The sequence below is a fragment of the Aspergillus sydowii genome, assembly GCF_001890705.1.
Source record: "Aspergillus sydowii CBS 593.65 unplaced genomic scaffold ASPSYscaffold_3, whole genome shotgun sequence".
NCBI classification, from domain to species: domain Eukaryota; kingdom Fungi; phylum Ascomycota; class Eurotiomycetes; order Eurotiales; family Aspergillaceae; genus Aspergillus; species Aspergillus sydowii.
In genome coordinates, this window is record NW_024467861.1 from 1,746,449 (window position 1) to 1,763,386 (window position 16,938).

Genomic DNA, 16,938 nt, shown 5'->3' on the forward strand with positions numbered 1-16,938 from the left:
CTGGCGAGGGGTTCAGCTCCGAGAGTTCAGTTTGCCGACGCCTCTCAAGTTCCTTCTGTAGCATGGTCGCAACTTTACCTTTTTTATTTTTGGCGAACCATCAGTGCCTTGCTTGTGATACCAGGACGACTCACCACGATCACTTTTCGACCGCGATAGAAGGCTGAGATCGCCTTGATGATGTCTGTCAGATTCAGAACCCTCAATAATTCTGCACAAACAGGCCCTAGCGCTTGTGTTCCGATGGAAGCTTGGGCCATGGAGAACTGAGGGCCGAGGTGGGGAGCCGATCCATCCCACAGGATTGGCGTTGGCGCCGTCGAGAACTCGAGATCCCTACCTCAATCGCGGTTTGAGATGAGTCTGACAATGCATCCTGCAAGCCGATGTGTCGCCTGCCTCTCCTGGTAATTTGCATCCCCTGGGCTTCAAGCCATCAATTTTCTTGCTCGAAGCTCCACAGCGCTTCCAATGGTGCAAGATTTTAGGGGCTGTCTGAATGTCTGTGGCTGGCGGAAAGCACCGTCCACATTGACCCAAAATCAGCTGAACCGTGTGAACTGTGGATGCACCTTGCGATCATCGCCTCGTCTTGCTTCAATTGCCGTTTTTTTTTTTTTTTTCTCACCATGCTTGGCCTGTGGTGACTGGTGACTGAGCTTCGACATGCGGAGCTTCTCCCGCCCACCCATCCTATGGGAGAGCACCAATGCTACTTTGGACTTTGGAGGGAGCACTGAGACGAAGAGCTTCCATCGCTCCAGCTCCCGAACCTATGAACAGTAAAGGATGGAAACAAATCACGTCCAAATGATTGCCCCCTTTCATCGAGGTCCCCACTCTTTTACTCCCGAACTCTTAGCAAACAAGGACCCGAAGAAGACGGTGTGAGCTCAGGTCAGGACTGCCGCTTCGGCCACATCTAATCAGCATCCACTGAATCATAAGCATAATATCATAAAGCTGGACCCCTGTCCGTTCTTGCGCGGCCCTCCTTTGAAAGACAGTTCCACTCCCTTTGCTCTCTCTCCTCCTTTTAAGCTCCTCGAATCGGTGCTATTCGACAAGCGCGATCTTCTCAGGCACGAGGTGTAACCGATTTTGAAGCACTGCTGTGAGACTTGTGAGCTGTATTAGCGCACGTGGAGACGGGTTTTCTGTAATCGGCATTCCCAGGGGTCAGGCTTGTCTTATAGTACAATTTCCTTTTTCCTCCGCCGCCTTGTTATCTTTAAACAGCGGCTGCCCCTCGAATTGATTTCGTCTTTTCCCCGTTTCTCTTTGTATTTTCTCTTTCCTGATACCCACCATGTTGCGAAGGTTTTCCACTACTTTCAAAAAGTCTTCTAAGGGCGATAAGCCCGAGAAGGCCGACCGCGAGTCGAAGCCCAACGGCACTACCCATACCAATGGCGCCGGCCCCGCGACCAACAACAGCAGCAAGCGCCAGTCCAAGGTGCCCGCTCCGCGCAGGCCGTCCTCGGATAGCGGCAACAGCGCTGAAAGCGAAGACACCGCTGCTGTCTTCGAGAAATTTGCGCAGGTGCTCCATGCTTCATCTCGCCCCATCCCCCACCAAGGCGGCGAGGCTGCCTACCTTGAAAAGGAGCACCCTTCGGGCTTTTTCAGTGATTTGAAGTCTCTCGGGCTGAAGGACTTCTCTTCGTTGAAGGATGTGATCAAGACCAAGATCAATGGAGAGCTGACGGATGACAAGACGATGATCATGGAGCGTGTTATTCAAATTGTCAGCAGCCTGCCATCGAACTCGAAGATGCGTGTCGACCTTACGAACGTGTTCCTCGATGAGCTCTGGGGCTCCCTGCCTCACCCACCCCTCTCGTACATGGGTAATGAGTACGCCTACCGATCTGCTGACGGTTCCAACAACAACCCGACTCTCCCATGGCTCGGAGCCGCCAACACGGCCTACTCACGCTCCATCGAGCCCTTGACCGTCCAGCCAGGAGGCCTTCCTGACGCTGGCTTGGTTTTCGACACTCTCTTCGCTCGTGAGAAGTTTACGCCTCACCCGAACAAGGTTTCAAGTCTTTTCTTCGACTGGGCTTCTCTGATTATTCACGATATCTTCCAAACTGACCACAGGGACTACACCAAGAACAAGACTTCTGCCTATCTTGATCTGTCCATCTTGTATGGTGATGTTAAGGAAGAGCAGGACCTCGTTCGTACACACAAGGATGGAAAGTTGAAGCCAGACTCCTTTTCTGAGCCACGTCTCCAGGCGTTCCCCGCAGCCTGCTGTGTTCTTCTGGTCATGCTGAACAGGTTTGTTTGCCTTAATACAACTTTTTGGGACCGCTGGCTGATATCTCTAGGTTCCACAACCATGTTGTTGAAGAGCTTGCGGCCATCAATGAGAACGGCCGGTTCACCAAGCCTAACCCCAATCTTCCCGAGGAACAGGCCAAGAAGGCCTGGGCCAAGTACGATGAAGACCTCTTCCAGACTGGACGACTCGTCACCTGTGGTCTTTTCATCAACATCACCTTGTATGATTACCTGCGCACAATTGTCAACTTGAACCGAGTGAACAGCACCTGGTGCTTGGACCCTCGCGCTCAGATGGAAGGTGGTGCTACTCCTGCCGGTCTTGGTAACCAATGTTCTGTTGAGTTCAACCTGGCCTACCGCTGGCACTCTGCCATCAGTGCCAACGACGAGAAGTGGACTGAGCAGGTCTACGAGGAGCTCATCGGAAAGCCTGGCCAAGAGATTAGCTCTCAGGAGCTTCTCATGGGACTTGGCAAGTACGGTGCCACTCTTCCCAAGGATCCCTCACAGCGTACCTTCGCGCATCTCAAGCGTCAGGAGGATGGTACCTTCAGGGATGATGAGCTTGTCCATATCCTGACTACCGCTATTGAGGATGTCGCCGGTTCGTTTGGTGCAGGCAATGTACCCAAGGTCCTCAAGGCTGTTGAAGTTCTCGGTATTGAACAGGGCCGTCAGTGGAGGGTCGGCTCCCTCAACGAGTTCCGCAAGTTTTTCGGTCTTAAGAACTACGAGACCTTCGAGGAGATCAATTCCAACCCCAAGGTTGCTGAGTCTCTCCGAAGCTTGTACGGCCACCCTGACTACGTCGAGCTGTACCCCGGTATTGTCTCTGAGGAGGCCAAGGAGCCCATGATTCCCGGTGTCGGTATCGCTCCTACCTACACCATCTCCCGTGCAGTTTTATCCGATGCTGTGGCGCTCGTGCGTGGTGATAGACACTACACTGTAGGTTTATGGCTTTTCCGCGGAAAACCATGTTGCTAACTTGGACAGGTCGACTACAACCCTAGAAACCTGACCAACTGGGGTTACAACGAGGTCCGCTACGATCTCAACATTAACCAGGGCTGTGTTTTCTACAAGCTCGCCCAGCGCGCGTTCCCCAACTGGTTCAAGGCCGACTCCATTTACGCCCATTACCCCATGACAATTCCCAGCGAGAACAAGGTGATCATGAAGAACCTTGGACGCGAGTCTCATTATTCATGGGACAAGCCCGAGTTCCAGGCTCCTCACGTGAACCTGACCTCCTACTCCAATGTTAAGCTCGTCCTCGACCAGCAGAAAGACTTCCGCGTGGTTTGGGGCGACTGCACTCCCATCCACTCTGGTAAGGGTGGTGAGGACTTCTGGAGTAAGACTCTGAATGAAGACCAGTGGAAGAAGAGCATTAAGGAGTTCTACGAGAAGACAACTCTAGAATTGCTCGCCGAGAAGTCGACCAATCTCGCAGGCAGGAAGCAAGTCGACATTGTCAAGGAGTAAGCCCCCGAGTATAACGTTAAGTGAGTGATGGACTCTAACTTGGATCAGCGTTGGCAACATCGTTCCGGCTCGCTTTGCCTCGAAGCTCCTTTCTCTTCCCCTGAAAAGCAAGGAGAACCCTAAGGGTACTTTCACCGACTACGAGATCTTCATGTCCCTCGCCGTTATTTACACCGCCATCTTCTTTGACGTCGATGCCAGCAAGTCCTACCCTCTCCGCGGAGCTGCCAACGCTATTTCCCACCAGCTTGGCCACCATGTTGAGAGCCATGTCAAGTCTGTCAGCTCTCCTGGCTTCCTTTCTAAGATTATCAACAACTTCCACGATGACCACAACGCTCTTCAGGAACTTGGTGACCAGCTCATCAAGCGCCTGGCTGAGAGCGGCTTGGGTGCTTCCGACATCACCTGGGGCCAGATCCTACCCACCGCGGTCGAGCTTGTTCACGGTCAAGCCCAGATGTTTACTCGTGTGATCGACTATTACATCAACGACGGCAAGCAGCACCTAGTTGAAATCAGCAACCTTGCTAAGCAGGACTCCGCTGAATCCGACAGCAAGCTGACCCGCTACGTTCTCGAGGCCATCCGCCTGAACGCTGGTTCGGGTGCTTTCCGCAAGGCTGAAGTCGATCTCTACGTTAAGGAGGGCGACCGTGATGTGAACATCAAGCCCGGTGACGAGATCTTCATTGGCTCGGTGAGTGTTCCATTCATTACATAGTTTTTAACCTCCGCATGCAGCTAACACCTTGTAGACCCAAGCAAACCATGACGCAACGGCATTCCCTGACCCCGAAGCAGTGCGCCTCGATCGACCTGATGAGTCCTACCTTAACTACGGCATCGGCTCTCAGGTCGGACTCGGCAAGGAGGCCACTCTTACCGCGGTGACTGCCATGATCCGCGCTGTCTTCCGTCTGGACAACGTCCGTCCCGCCCCTGGTCCTCAGGGTGTCCTCAAGAAGGTCGTCCGTCCTGCTGGATACACTCTTTACATGCGCGAGGACCACGGTGCATTCTCTCCTTTCCCTACGAGTAAGTTCATTTTCCAGTCATACGAAAGACCTTTACTAACCTCATTCCAGCTTTCCGCGTCCACTTCGACGGACAGGTCCCTACCTCCAAGAAGCAGGTTACGTCTTCGTAATACCCCAACTAGCTGACGACTAGTTGATGACATCCTAATGTGTGACATTTGGCTTGAGATATCTATTTGCTATTTTATATTATATAGTCCGTAATATATGCACTGTACTGTTTAGGTTTAAGTTTGCCCCATGTGTACCAAACTTAAAAAAAATATCATTTGCGACTTCACCGCCTTCGAGCTCCATCTTCTCTTTCCTTCAGCTGTAGTCTTACCTGCGAAATAACTCCACTACTCCGTACTTGTCCGTCTCCTTTCCACCATACAACAAACAAGCCTAAAACATCTTCCTCAGTAACTCACTATTCAAAATGCCGCCCAAAGCAGCTAAAGGCGAATACATCGAAACGGTACGCGCAAATTCCTCAATTAGCCAATTCCCCCAACCCCGCGGAATCAACAAAAACGCTAACAAACAGAAAAAAGGATACGGGGAACAAAATATCCCGCCGATCCCAAATCCATGGAACACAGCACATCATGCTCGGTGGAAAATCCATCATCATGGCCGACGCCGTCGTCCGCGGCGACCTCTTCCGCACCTCCTCATCCTCCTCGTCCTCAAACCCAGACCCAAAATCCAGCAGCGGCGGCAGCGGCAGCGGCAGCGGAAACGCAAACACGATAGCCATCAACGTCGGCCGGTACAGCTTTATCTCGCGCTCGGCGATCCTACGCCCTCCCTCCCGTCTCCACCGCGGCGTGCATAGCTATTTTACGCTCCATATTGGACACCATGTGTTTGTCGGTGAGCGAAGCGTGATTGAGGCGGCGCGGGTGGAGGACCATGTGACGATTGGGAAGGATGTGGTTGTGGGGTCGATGGCGATTCTGAAGGAGCGGTCTCAGGTGCTGGACGGAGCGGTTGTGCCGGCGGGTATGGTGGTGCCCAGTCATTGTGTTGTTGGCGGACAGCCCGCGAGGATCGTTAGTGAGGTGCCTATTGCGTACGGAGTTGAGGGAGTGGAAGGCGGGTTGAGTAGGGAGAGGTATAGGAATGTGAGGTGATATGATTATATTTTCTTGTTGATCAGATGGTTTGGAGTTTGAGTTTTTGGGTTTTGTTTAGATGCTGTATTATACCCCCTATGTACATTTTCTTGAATAGATCGCAGAGATGAGTTGTCGATTGCTTGGTAAAATTCGTTATAATAGTACTCGATATATATACAAAACGATTCTAATCCATCTTATACACCAAGAGCTCTCTCTTAAGCCTGTTCTCGCCCTCCTGGTACGGAATACCCGCATCTTCACGGGCCATGTCGTTGAGCCAGCGCTCATTTGGCTTGATGACCTCACCCTTCGAGAGTTTCGATGCGATATACAGCCAGTTCAACGAGTTACCGACTGTGCTCACCTCATCACAAACGTGGGCCAGGGCAAACTCGTGCATCTTGTTCCACAAGTTATCGTCAGTGCAGAGGTCAAAAAGATGGTTAGCCACGGCGTCTGTGTCTCCGACATCAACGAGAAAGCCATTTCCCTTGTGGATTACCTGCAGCGGAATACCGCCTGCCCTCGTGGCGATGACAGGTCTGCCTTTGTGAATGGCTTCGGAAACTTTGACTTCGAAGCCTTCCCTTGTGGAGAGCTGGAGGGCAACTTTGGCTTTGGACATCACTGCGTTAAGCACCTGGTCGGATGGACCGAGCCGGACGATACAGATCTGGTCGGCGAGGTGGGGGATGGCACTTTCGATGTGGGATACCACCGAGTCGTAGACGATGGAGCCGTCTGGGTCGTCGACGGATCCGTGCCCGCAGATAAGAAGCCTGGGTACCACTCTGTTCGGAGCAGATTTCTTCATTCGCTCGTAGAACTTTTCGTAGGACTCTACGACGTCGGGAATTCCCTTGGATGGGTCGAAGCGTGCGATCTGGACAATGTACTCATCTGCCATCGTTAGGGCTAACCTTTTCTTTATCATACTATACCGCAACTTACCGGCGGGATAGTCGATAACCGGCATTCCCGAGTTTCTAACCATCGAGTTGAACACACGTCCGTAGTATGAGACGTCCGCCTCCCTCATGGGCTTGTTCAGTCCATCCAGCCAATCTGTCGATGCAGGCATGTAGGCTACCGTCTCTGGCGGAACGGTGTGGGGTACGAATGTTTTCACAGGGTGGCTGACGAATAGATCCGCCTGTTGGATGGTTTCCCACATCCGACCCCAGCATTCCTCTTGTGGGCTACCTTTCTGGGCTACCAGATCACTGCGGATTTGGATATGACTCCGGAAGATCACCGGCCTGCTTGGGGCTTGCTGTTTCGCCAATGGAATCAATGAAGGCATTTGCGGGTCGTCAATAATGATAATATCTGCGCCCCCCTCTTTGGGATGGACAAGAGGGCCGCCGGAACGAAGCCAGTACCTATCGGAGTTCTCTTGAATCCAACTGGTGACCTGTTCCCAATTTTCCTTACTCAGGCGCTCCTCAGGCGCAGAGACTCCTTGGAGTATATTATGGTTCGTCTTGGTGATGCGAAAAACGCCCGGTCGTGGCTTAGGCACATACCTGGGCGGGTCAGAAACAAGAACAGCAAGAGCATAGCCGGGATCTTACCATTTCATGTCTGTCCCAAGAGCGTGAGAGAACCTCACCATGGCGTGTCTCATGAGCGCAACACCTCCGCCTTGCGGGGTGGCGCTGAAGAAAGCGACTTTGACCTTCCTCTTCTTGAGATCGTTGGCATAATGCTCGATAGCCTTCCAGGTGTTGGACGTCACAGAATCCTCGTAGTTCTTCTTATTAGTCAATTGCACGTGGAAGCCAGTATCAACCTGAACAAGGCCAGAAAGGCCGACTTGCAGCAGGGGGATACCCTCAGGGCCAAACAGTCTATACTTGGTCAGTACATGATCACACCAAGTCAGTACAGCACACGAACCGCACGCATTTCCGAGCCATAGACTCCGCCTGCTCGTCTAACGTCCGCAATTCCCAGTCCATGGACTTCTGGAATTCATATCGCAGCTCTTCACCACCAAGCGAAAGCTTGCTATCGTCAGAGAGGACAAGTGGGATAATGTCAAGGTCGAGCCAGAGACGCGAACAGATAGTGGGACATTTTTCGACCAACTGATGCGGAATAGCCAGGCCAATAATTTTCTCTAGGTGTGTATCACACCATTTGTACAGGTGTCCCATCATGTAGTCACCAATCTGCTTATCCAGATTGCCATCGCTCTCCAGCGGTAGCTCCTCCTGCGCAAAGTCGACCAGATAGGTTGCGTCACGGATCGCGACGGCGAAAATCACCTTGCCTTTCTCGAAGACTGCCGACAAGCCGCCGTATATAGTCTATAAAATGTTAGGACTTTCCTTTCGAGCGCAGAGGTCAAGCTCAAATGCGTACCCCCGCTGTTGCGCTACCCCACGAATTAGGGCTGCATTCTGTGGACAAGCGGCGCTTTTGCTGCAGCGATGCGCGGCGACCCGGTGCGATGCTGCCGTCGGCCATATTTTTATAAGACTAATGAATCGTGGAGAGCTGTCTATACACCATACAAAAGAGCTAGGTGGTGAGGATGATTTCTAGGAGATGTGGATTGAGGTACATGGGCGGAACCACGGAAGTATATATGCGAGTGACCTCACCAGTGAATGCCATGACGTAGAGTTGAAGCAATCGCTGGTGCTTACTGATTCCGAATCCGATGAACGATCGAAAGGACCCCTTAGAGGATGAACCTGAATTATGCATTTGGGTCGATGAACTGTTCAATTAATAACTGTTGTGTTCTCGACAATATGGAGCTTGCCATTTCTCAAGCGTACGGTGTGGGAGCGGGGTGATATTGAGACGTCCACGATAACAGGAAGCAGTTGCTGCCGAGTGTCTGGACTGCTTGGATTGCCTAGACATGTCTGATCGACAACCGATGAATGAAACTGATGACTCGATGAAGCATCTCGAGATGCAGGGGTGGACGATGAAGATGAAGATGAAACACGGATGTCTTGGCTGACCGGGGAACGCTGAGTCAGCATCGCCAGCCCCTTTTACGGAGTTGGCGAGATTAAAGACAGCGATACTCGACACGGAGTCGAAAGAGACCGCGTCGTGTGGATCTTGCTGAAACCCCGAATTTGTTCGGTGTCGCTCACCTCAATTGACATTTCTGTCGCTTAATCTGCTTTCTCCCCCTCCCCCAAAGCAAGCTCTGTTCGCCGGCCGCTCACGACTACCTATCACCCTGAAGCCAAGGTGAGTTTATTCCAACCGCTGCCAATTTCCCATGTGTCCCCCCAACTCCCCTGCCACCTGTGCATGAAATGACAAGGGCGACGTTCGCTGATTGCGAGTAAACAGAACTCCTGGCTTCATCCTAATCTCTCAGCTCTCCCTTGCTTGCGATTGTTGCCCTCTCCGTTACCTCAATTCAGCTCAATCGCAATTTACAACACCCTCTCTCGCAACCCCCTAAGCGCCAACCTACAGTTTCCCCCGCAGTCGCGTGATATCCTTCAAGATGGGTGGCTCAGTGTCTAAGATTATGGGCAAGATCTTTGGAACCAAGGAAATGCGGATTCTTATGCTGGGTCTCGATGCTGCTGGCAAAACGAGTATGTTTACTTCGAATCCCGAGCCGGAAATATTTACTGACCTCTTTAGCAATTCTTTACAAACTCAAACTCACCAACCAGGACGTCACCACGATCCCCACAGTCGGCTTCAACGTCGAGAGCGTCACCTACAAGAATGTGAAATTCAACGTGTGGGATGTGGGTGGTCAGGACAAGATCCGTCCTCTATGGAGACACTACTACTCCGGTACGTTTCACCGACGGAACGCGATATGAAATCCTAGCTAACATATTCCGATACCAGGCACCCAAGGCTTAATCTTCGTTGTGGACTCTAGCGACACAGCCCGAATGGAAGAGGCGCGCTCAGAACTGCACAAGATCATCAACGACCGCGAAATGAAGGACGCCCTCCTGCTCGTGTTCGCAAACAAACAGGATGTCCCAGGCCGTATGTTCCATCGCCCATATACGAAGTGAATCATTTCTAACATATCGCAGACCTGAGCCCCGACGAGGTCATCAGTGCGCTGAAGCTTCACAGTCTAAAGGACAAGGTGTGGTACGTTGCGCCCAGTGTTGCTACCGATGGTACTGGTATCTTTGAAGGATTAGTGAGTTTCCCCAAATGTCGAGTATTCCGTTCATGCCTAACACGATTCAGGCATGGCTCTCAAACAACGTCAAGATCCAACAACCGCCGAAATAAACCACGATCCCTTCCGCATAATTTGAGGGTACCCGGCCACGGCCCTCATGTACAACAACAACAACAACAATAGCAACAACAACAACGCTCTCAATCCCTTATTTTCCTACCCATCCAATCACACCATTCCATCGAACCCGTTTGTTGAATGTCCGTTTTGATGACAGAAGACGCAGCCTTTGGATTCATTTCATTACTTTTCCTTTCTCTGTCTATTGTTTGCATCTACTTATGTCTGTGCCATTGCCTTCTTATTTCTTATGATATCCCACTCCTTACCTGGGTTTCGTCCAATACCCCTTTTAATTCATCATTTCCAATTTCGTTTCTGCTTGGTCGTTGGCTCGTTTTCATGTCTTGTAGAGAAAGCATCTAATAGATGGAAATTGACTACATACACACATATATATATACATAAATACATACTACATTCTACATTTTACGCTTTATTATCTTATTACTGTCATCTATCAAGGTTAAAGAGTTCACAAGGACATAATTGGTAGTTTAGACTATATACAACTATTCTTAGGCTTTCATACAACTCATACCCATCATACTCATGTCCAGAGTTTCAGCAAATAACAGAAGAATGGAAAAGGAGCTTACAGCTGTCCAGGCCAGATATCATCCGCAATATCCCTAACAAGCTGCAACTTCTTGACCATCCCCTCGCGATCAATGAGGTTACCCTCACGGTGGCTGGCAAAGCCACACTGCGGGCTCACGCCGACCTGATCAAGCGCCTGCTCCAGGGTAACTCCGTTACCCTCGGCAATGAACTTGGCCGCATCATAGACGCGCTTCTTCATCTCCTCCTTATCCTCGAGCTCGGGGAACTTGGAGGTCACCACACCGAGAATGACGTTCTTGTTTCGGGGCAGCTCCTTGAGCGGCTCGAAGCCGCCAGCGCGTGGGGTGTCGTATTCGAGGTAGTAGGTGTCGACGTTGAGTTCCTTGAAGAGCTTGGTGGCGATGCGGTCGTAGCCGCCTTCGGAGAAGTGGCGCGAGCCGACGAAGTTGCCACGGCAGAGGTGGACACCGACGTGGAAGTCCGAGGGCCGCTTGGCGAGGCAGTCGTTGTACAGTTTGATGTACTTCTCGAAAGTCTCGTCAGCGCTGTACTTGTTTAGAGTGTCTTCCTTCCAGCCCTGGAGCATCTTGTCGGAGCAGAAGTCTATTTTCAGGCATGTCAGTGGATGGGAATTGTTTGGGGGTTGGTTTAAAAGGGACGTACAAGCAAGGTTAGGGTCATCGAATTGCACGTTACGGCAGCCAGCATCGTACAGGATCTGGATTTCGTCCTGGTAGGCCTTGGCAATGTCGGCAAAGTACTCATCGACATTGGCGTAGACGTCCTTGGGGAAGGCGTAGCCCTCGCGGTAGCGCAGGTGGTACCAGTTAGGGGCGGCGAGGGTGATCTTCAGGTTCTTGACCTCCTCGGGGGCAACGAGGCTAGCGAGGTACTTGAACTGGTCGACGTATGTGCTGCCGACGTGCTTGATCTTGCCTGTGCAGAAGACGCTCTCGCCGGGCTTGTGGCCAGCCTCGAGGAAGGCGGCGACATCGGGGGCATAGGGACGGAAGACATCTGCGTTGGGTTCGGAAACCTCCTCGAAGCCGTCGAGACCGGGGAAGAAGGAGCCCCAGAACACTGTCCGCAAGGTTCTCAGTTAGCAAGGGTATATTAACCGCGGGGGTCACCGGAGGGTGGGGTTTTGTATTCTTGTTTCGTTCTTTCGCTTGCAACTTACTGTGTCTGCAGTACTCTCCATCGGAGAGGGCAGGGTAGCGCAGCTTCTTCTGGAGCTCGACGACATCCTTGATATCCTTCTTCTCGATGGCCTCGAGGTCAGCCTTGGAGGCTTTGCCGTTCTCGAAGGCAGTCTTGGTGTCGAGAAGCTCGTGAGTACGAAGGAGGGAGCCGAGATGCTCGACGCGGAACGGGGGGTTGCGGTGGAGAGACATGGTCAAGTTTTCTGCGTTTTACTGTCAATGCCTTAAAATTTCAGAGACTGACGGGGTGCACAGGAGGACGAGCAATGGGCTTACCAGGTACAAATACGCTGGCGAGGAGGGAGGGGAGAAAAGGATCGGGGGAGGGGTCAGAAAGGAGGATGAGGGGCAAGAATTGTTCGGCCCATGGAGCAGCCAGCACTGCCGAGTTCAACAAGCGAGTCGAGGGTACGAATGGATTCCCGTTCAAGCCTTGCGCGCCTCATGGAACCAAAACCAGCACGCCCCACCACCGGCTCTCTCCACATTCAGTATCAACGTTGCGCTTTGTTCGTTTTGGCAGGCGCCAGGATCGGATCTTGGGCGGCCTGAGCTGTACGGTTGCCTCGTCCAAAGGATTACATGATGTCACTGGCGTCAAAGCGGTGCAGGCACTGTGATCAGAGGAGAGATGAGATGAGGTTGAAGTTGAAGCTCGCAGAAAGACAATATGTATGCGATGTGGGGCACGCGCTACAATGCGTGGAGATTCATGTTGGCAGCCCCGAACTATGGCCGGAGAGCAAGAGGCAAGACCTTGAATCACAGCCGATACACGGTATATTGACGGTCGGATTTTGTCTGGGCGTAGGCTCATCGTCTAGCGAGAGAGGGCAAGCCTCATGAGAGCATTGCCAGCGCAAAAGACACCGTGGGCGACGTTGCCAAGCTCTTTTTCTCTGCCTGGGGTTTTCCCGGCGTTCTCCAGCTGCCGGAGTACTAGATAGCGAGCTTCGCCGTCTGAGCGCCGTGTCTGAAGTTTCCGTTTCTCAATGACCATGTGCGTCCCTCGTGGAAAGTATTTCTTTTTTAAAACAAAGATTCTCCCACCAAGCCTGTTCTTCCGTTTGCAGCCAGAACGCGTGATCGTCAGGCGACAGAAGGCTGCGCGAGGAATCTCTCCGATAGGCCAGCCTCAGCGGGAGCCGGAAAAAGCACGAGGAGATGACACTTTTGTAAAGTATATCAGGTGTAACAAACCAATCGACGCTGAGCCACGAGACCAGCCGTCATTAGTCACTGTGTCACCCAAAGTCAAAACCACCACGTCAAAAAACACCCCCGGGTAACGTGGGAGAATAAATCACCTACCTCAAGTCGTAGACCGGCTTTACCTGCCCATCTAGCAAAAAGAGAAGAAACCCTTGAAGTCAAAATGAGAGCCATCCTCATATCACAATTCGGCCCTCCCTCCGTCCTAGCCATAACAGACATCCCCACCCCGACTCCCTCCCCAGGGGAAGTCCTAATCAAGGTCGCCGCGTTCGGGATAAACCACGCAGAGATGCACATGCGAAAAGGCGAATGGGCCGAATGGATGCCAATCAGCGGCATCGAATGCGTCGGCACAGTCGTCTCTTGCTTCTCCGGCGACTTTGAGCCCGGAACTCGCGTCGCCAGTTTAATGGGCGGGCTGGGCCGGACAATCAACGGCTCGTACGCGGAGTATACAGTCGCCAAGACGTCGAATGTGGTGCGTCTTGGCGAGGCCGCGAATAAGTTGAGCTGGGCGCAGCTTGCTGCGATTCCGGAATCGTATGCGACGGCTTGGACGTGTTTATTTAGGAATTTGGAGGTGAAAAAGGGACAGAGGTTGTTGGTTCGTGGAGGGACGTCGGCGTTTGGGAGGGCTGCTGTGAATCTTGCTGTTCAGGCTGGGGTAAGTGTTACTGCGACGACGAGGAATGAGGGCCGTAAGGCGGACCTAAAGGCTCTGGGTGTGGTGGGCGTTGAGATTGAGAGGCCTCAGCTTTCGGATCATCTCGCCCGACAGTTCGATGCTGTTCTCGATCTTATTGGGAACAGTACGATTGTTGATTCGTTGAAGCTGGTGCATCGAGGCGGAAGGGTCTGTCTAGCTGGGTTTCTAGGTGGGCTGGCACCCGTTCCTGACTTCAATCCGCTTCTGCAAATGGCCAGTGGCGTGCATTTCAGCTTTTTTGGGAGTTTTTCCTTTGGGACACCGGAGTTTCCTCTGACAGATGTCCCGTTGATGGAGATTGTTAAGATGGTGGCGGAGAAAAAGTTCAAGGCGGATCCGTCGCGGGTTTTCAAGTTTGCGCAAATTCAGGAGGCCCATCAAGTGATGGAGGAGAATAAGGCGAATGGCAAGATGGTGGTTGTTGTTGATTAACTGAGCTACAGGGAAGTTTATTCATGTTAATCGGTGTCGTATATCCATAAAAGTCAGTTATTAGCACAACGTCATGCATGCTTTCAAGCTATATTCCAGTTCCCTGCTCCATCAAACTACCTATGCAAAACACCAAGCGCATTATCATTAATCAACGCTATGCCCTTCCCCCGAAAAGTGTCCGGCTCTGCATGGCTAGTCACATTGGCGTCAAAAACAAAGTCCTGCGGGTCCTCCACGTCGTATTTTGGCCACTGAGGGATCTTGCCATCCCGTCCGTTGTACTTGTTAGGATCTAGATCATAGATAAAGCTCGCCCAGGAAGAACTCATCAAACCGGCAAGGTCAATGTAGCTCTGGCCCTTGCCTTCAAACGGTAGGATGTCTGGTCTGTAGCCTACACCCTCGAGGTTGTTGAACATGAAGCTGACCTCTTTGTAGTGGCCGGCCCCGACCTCGGGGGGAACACCGGCTGGTATGGCATTGAATCTGTAGGCGTATGCAGGGAGCCCGTGGGAAGCCCATGTCCTTGCCGTCTCTCGCCTCGACGCGATGAAGTAGTAATCGCCCCAGAATGAGGCGCTGCGGCGGAACTGCGCACCGTACGGTGGTGCTGGGCGTCGGTCACCTAGGCTGGCAACGACGTTGACGGATAGATCGTCTGGGTATGCCTCGAGGATGGCGTCCTGAAATGAAGGAGGTAGAAATCTGGATAATGTACCTTTAAAGTCCTCGGTCGTGTCGATTCCAGTTGGGCCCAGGGAGGCGCCCTCGTCGCTATTTGCACCAGTGATGATAGGCACTTTAACAGATTGCCCTTCCTTAAGTTGCCGACTACCATAGTTTCGGACAAAGTCGCCGTCTATTGTGGGTGCAAAAATCCCAGTTTCGCTATATTTGCCTATCGTAGCATTCAGTTTCAAGAAAGGAACCTCGCGCAGGCATTGGACCCTGTCCCAAGCGTCGTAGCATCCAACTGCTGAGACAACAGAGTCGAAGTAGGTCTGGGAACCCTGTGTCCCATTCTCCGCTCCGTAGTAAATTGGATTCCCCGACTGTAATATCGCTGCTCGAAAAAGCTTGTCATCACGGCCGCCGTAGGCAGTAAGCTATGTTCATTAGCCGGAGCACGACATTCACCTCCAACATGATTACTTACCTGGAAGCCAACGGAGGCAGCGCCTGCAGATTCGCCAAATATTGTCACCTTTCTAGGATCTCCTCCAAAGGCGGCAATATTCTCCTGAGCCCAGTGCAAAGCCATCCGCTGGTCTCTAAGACCCAGGTTTGTGATTCCTTCTCCCACGACTTCATTAGAATGGAGGAATCCCCACGCACTGAGCCGATAGTTGATTGAAACACCAATGAACGGTTTTCCTATTTTGACTGACTGCTCCACGATAAACGAAAGATTGTAACGCTGATCGCCGCCGCCACCATTGACAAATCCTCCGCCGTGAATCCAGAAGCCTACTGGGAGCTGTTTCTGCTCGAAACCAGCGGGACGAACAACATTCAGATAGAGACAGTCTTCGGATTGGTTGTAAAATGTTTGGTCGAGCTGTCCATGGCTATTAACATTAATTGGAAGTTGCTATCTTTTGGTGAACTCACCCCATACCCAACGCAGAGGAGGGAGTAATCCTTTGCATCCCTACTACCCTCCCAAGTTGAGTTCAAAGGCTGGGGTATTTGGAATCTGAGATCTCCCACAGGCGGCTGTGCGAATGGAACTCCTAGAAAGAAGTCTTGGTCGTACTCAGGTGAATACACCCCTTCGTATGTTCCATTCTTGACATGAGCTTTTGGTAGCCTGGAGTCTCCTCGCCTGGATGGGGTAGCTGAGGCCCCTATCGTCAAAGCAAGGAGGGCGGTAATAAATGTCCGCATTCTATCGACTATAGGTCGCACATGAAGGGTCACAGACTAGGGTTGTGGGATGATTCATGGGCCATCCAGCGTCTTTATACTGCCAACTCCCGTAAGATATGAAGCCATCGGTGTCTAGCTCGACTATCCCGAGGTTATTCCAGGTCATACGGGACGTTAATCACACTAAAAATCGATTACATACCAATAGGTGTATTCCAGAGTGAACGGGGAGCCCCGCATCCCCAGAAACGGTCAACAGGTCAATGCCGGGGGTGAGCCGATTGAAGAACTGTTAATATCGGGTTTCGGTCAAATCCCCGACAGCGAGGTCTTGAAATACAAGCAAGGTCGCTCACTTCTCACACGTGTTCTGCTCATGCCACTGTCGATATTTTGGCTACTTTCGGCGTTGTGATCCGAAATCCGATAGTTTATACCATTAGCGTGCCGCCGGCCCAGCATCGTTCACCCTGTCCCGTCTCCAAAATTGCACCATTTGACACGGGTATAGAGTGCCTCGGACGTTTCTCTCCAAGGGAGCTAGTGCCCCTTCAATTTCCACCTATATCCATCCTTGAAGAGCAAATGGCTGTCTATCACCCTCCTAAACGGGCATCCCAAGTAACTCCGTATACCGAAATAAACTGTTATCGGAAGGCCTGGCGCAAGAAAGCGTAGCGGTGGAACCTGTACTAAGAGGATGGTCAGCAAGCCTCGTTCTATAGCCCAACAGACGAGCAGATACCAAAACAAACATCGA

At 51.9% G+C, this 16,938-nt stretch overlaps 8 protein-coding genes across 8 annotated transcripts; 5 read left to right on the forward strand and 3 right to left on the reverse strand.

Annotated features, from left to right (window-relative positions):
- Positions 1-1,309: 1,309 nt before the first annotated feature.
- On the forward strand, positions 1,310-4,933 carry ASPSYDRAFT_146371 (peroxidase/cytochrome P450 family protein; the record flags this gene model as incomplete). Its single annotated transcript, XM_040841618.1, has 6 exons — positions 1,310-2,289; positions 2,340-3,243; positions 3,292-3,779; positions 3,832-4,483; positions 4,542-4,821; positions 4,872-4,933. The coding sequence occupies 6 exons, from the start codon at positions 1,310-1,312 to the stop codon at positions 4,931-4,933; spliced, it is 3,366 nt and encodes a 1,121-aa protein (XP_040704775.1).
- Positions 4,934-5,244: 311 nt separating this feature from the next.
- ASPSYDRAFT_147219 (dynactin subunit 5) lies at positions 5,245-5,941 on the forward strand (the record flags this gene model as incomplete). Its single annotated transcript, XM_040841694.1, has 2 exons — positions 5,245-5,283; positions 5,360-5,941. The coding sequence occupies 2 exons, from the start codon at positions 5,245-5,247 to the stop codon at positions 5,939-5,941; spliced, it is 621 nt and encodes a 206-aa protein (XP_040704776.1).
- Positions 5,942-6,027: 86 nt separating this feature from the next.
- On the reverse strand, positions 6,028-8,531 carry ccg9 (putative trehalose synthase (Ccg-9)). The gene is made up of 5 exons (XM_040850929.1): positions 8,297-8,531; positions 7,829-8,241; positions 7,504-7,779; positions 6,881-7,455; positions 6,028-6,829 (listed from the first exon to the last, which is right to left on the reverse strand). The coding sequence occupies exons 1-5, from the start codon at positions 8,399-8,401 to the stop codon at positions 6,114-6,116; spliced, it is 2,085 nt and encodes a 694-aa protein (XP_040704777.1). The 5' UTR covers positions 8,402-8,531; the 3' UTR covers positions 6,028-6,113.
- Positions 8,532-8,978: 447 nt separating this feature from the next.
- Positions 8,979-10,620, forward strand: ASPSYDRAFT_42805 (ADP-ribosylation factor family protein). The gene is made up of 6 exons (XM_040846530.1): positions 8,979-9,148; positions 9,254-9,507; positions 9,557-9,715; positions 9,773-9,919; positions 9,970-10,082; positions 10,133-10,620. The coding sequence occupies exons 2-6, from the start codon at positions 9,414-9,416 to the stop codon at positions 10,175-10,177; spliced, it is 558 nt and encodes a 185-aa protein (XP_040704778.1). The 5' UTR covers positions 8,979-9,148; positions 9,254-9,413; the 3' UTR covers positions 10,178-10,620.
- Positions 10,621-10,782: 162 nt separating this feature from the next.
- Positions 10,783-12,145, reverse strand: ASPSYDRAFT_56404 (cobalamin-independent methionine synthase II family protein; the record flags this gene model as incomplete). The annotated part of the gene is made up of 3 exons (XM_040849204.1): positions 10,783-11,354; positions 11,415-11,831; positions 11,932-12,145. 3 exons carry the CDS (start codon positions 12,143-12,145, stop codon positions 10,783-10,785), a joined length of 1,203 nt encoding a protein of 400 aa, XP_040704779.1.
- Positions 12,146-12,241: 96 nt separating this feature from the next.
- On the forward strand, positions 12,242-13,061 carry ASPSYDRAFT_42807 (uncharacterized protein). The gene has a single exon (XM_040846531.1). The coding sequence runs from the start codon at positions 12,539-12,541 to the stop codon at positions 12,797-12,799; it is 261 nt and encodes an 86-aa protein (XP_040704780.1). The 5' UTR covers positions 12,242-12,538; the 3' UTR covers positions 12,800-13,061.
- A 267-nt stretch (positions 13,062-13,328) lies between these two features.
- Positions 13,329-14,306, forward strand: ASPSYDRAFT_87538 (uncharacterized protein; the record flags this gene model as incomplete). The annotated part of the gene is made up of 1 exon (XM_040851859.1): positions 13,329-14,306. One exon carries the CDS (start codon positions 13,329-13,331, stop codon positions 14,304-14,306), a length of 978 nt encoding a protein of 325 aa, XP_040704781.1.
- A 116-nt stretch (positions 14,307-14,422) lies between these two features.
- Positions 14,423-16,196, reverse strand: ASPSYDRAFT_147753 (uncharacterized protein; the record flags this gene model as incomplete). The annotated part of the gene is made up of 3 exons (XM_040841749.1): positions 14,423-15,415; positions 15,466-15,867; positions 15,921-16,196. 3 exons carry the CDS (start codon positions 16,194-16,196, stop codon positions 14,423-14,425), a joined length of 1,671 nt encoding a protein of 556 aa, XP_040704782.1.
- Between the last annotated feature and the right edge of the window lie 742 nt (positions 16,197-16,938).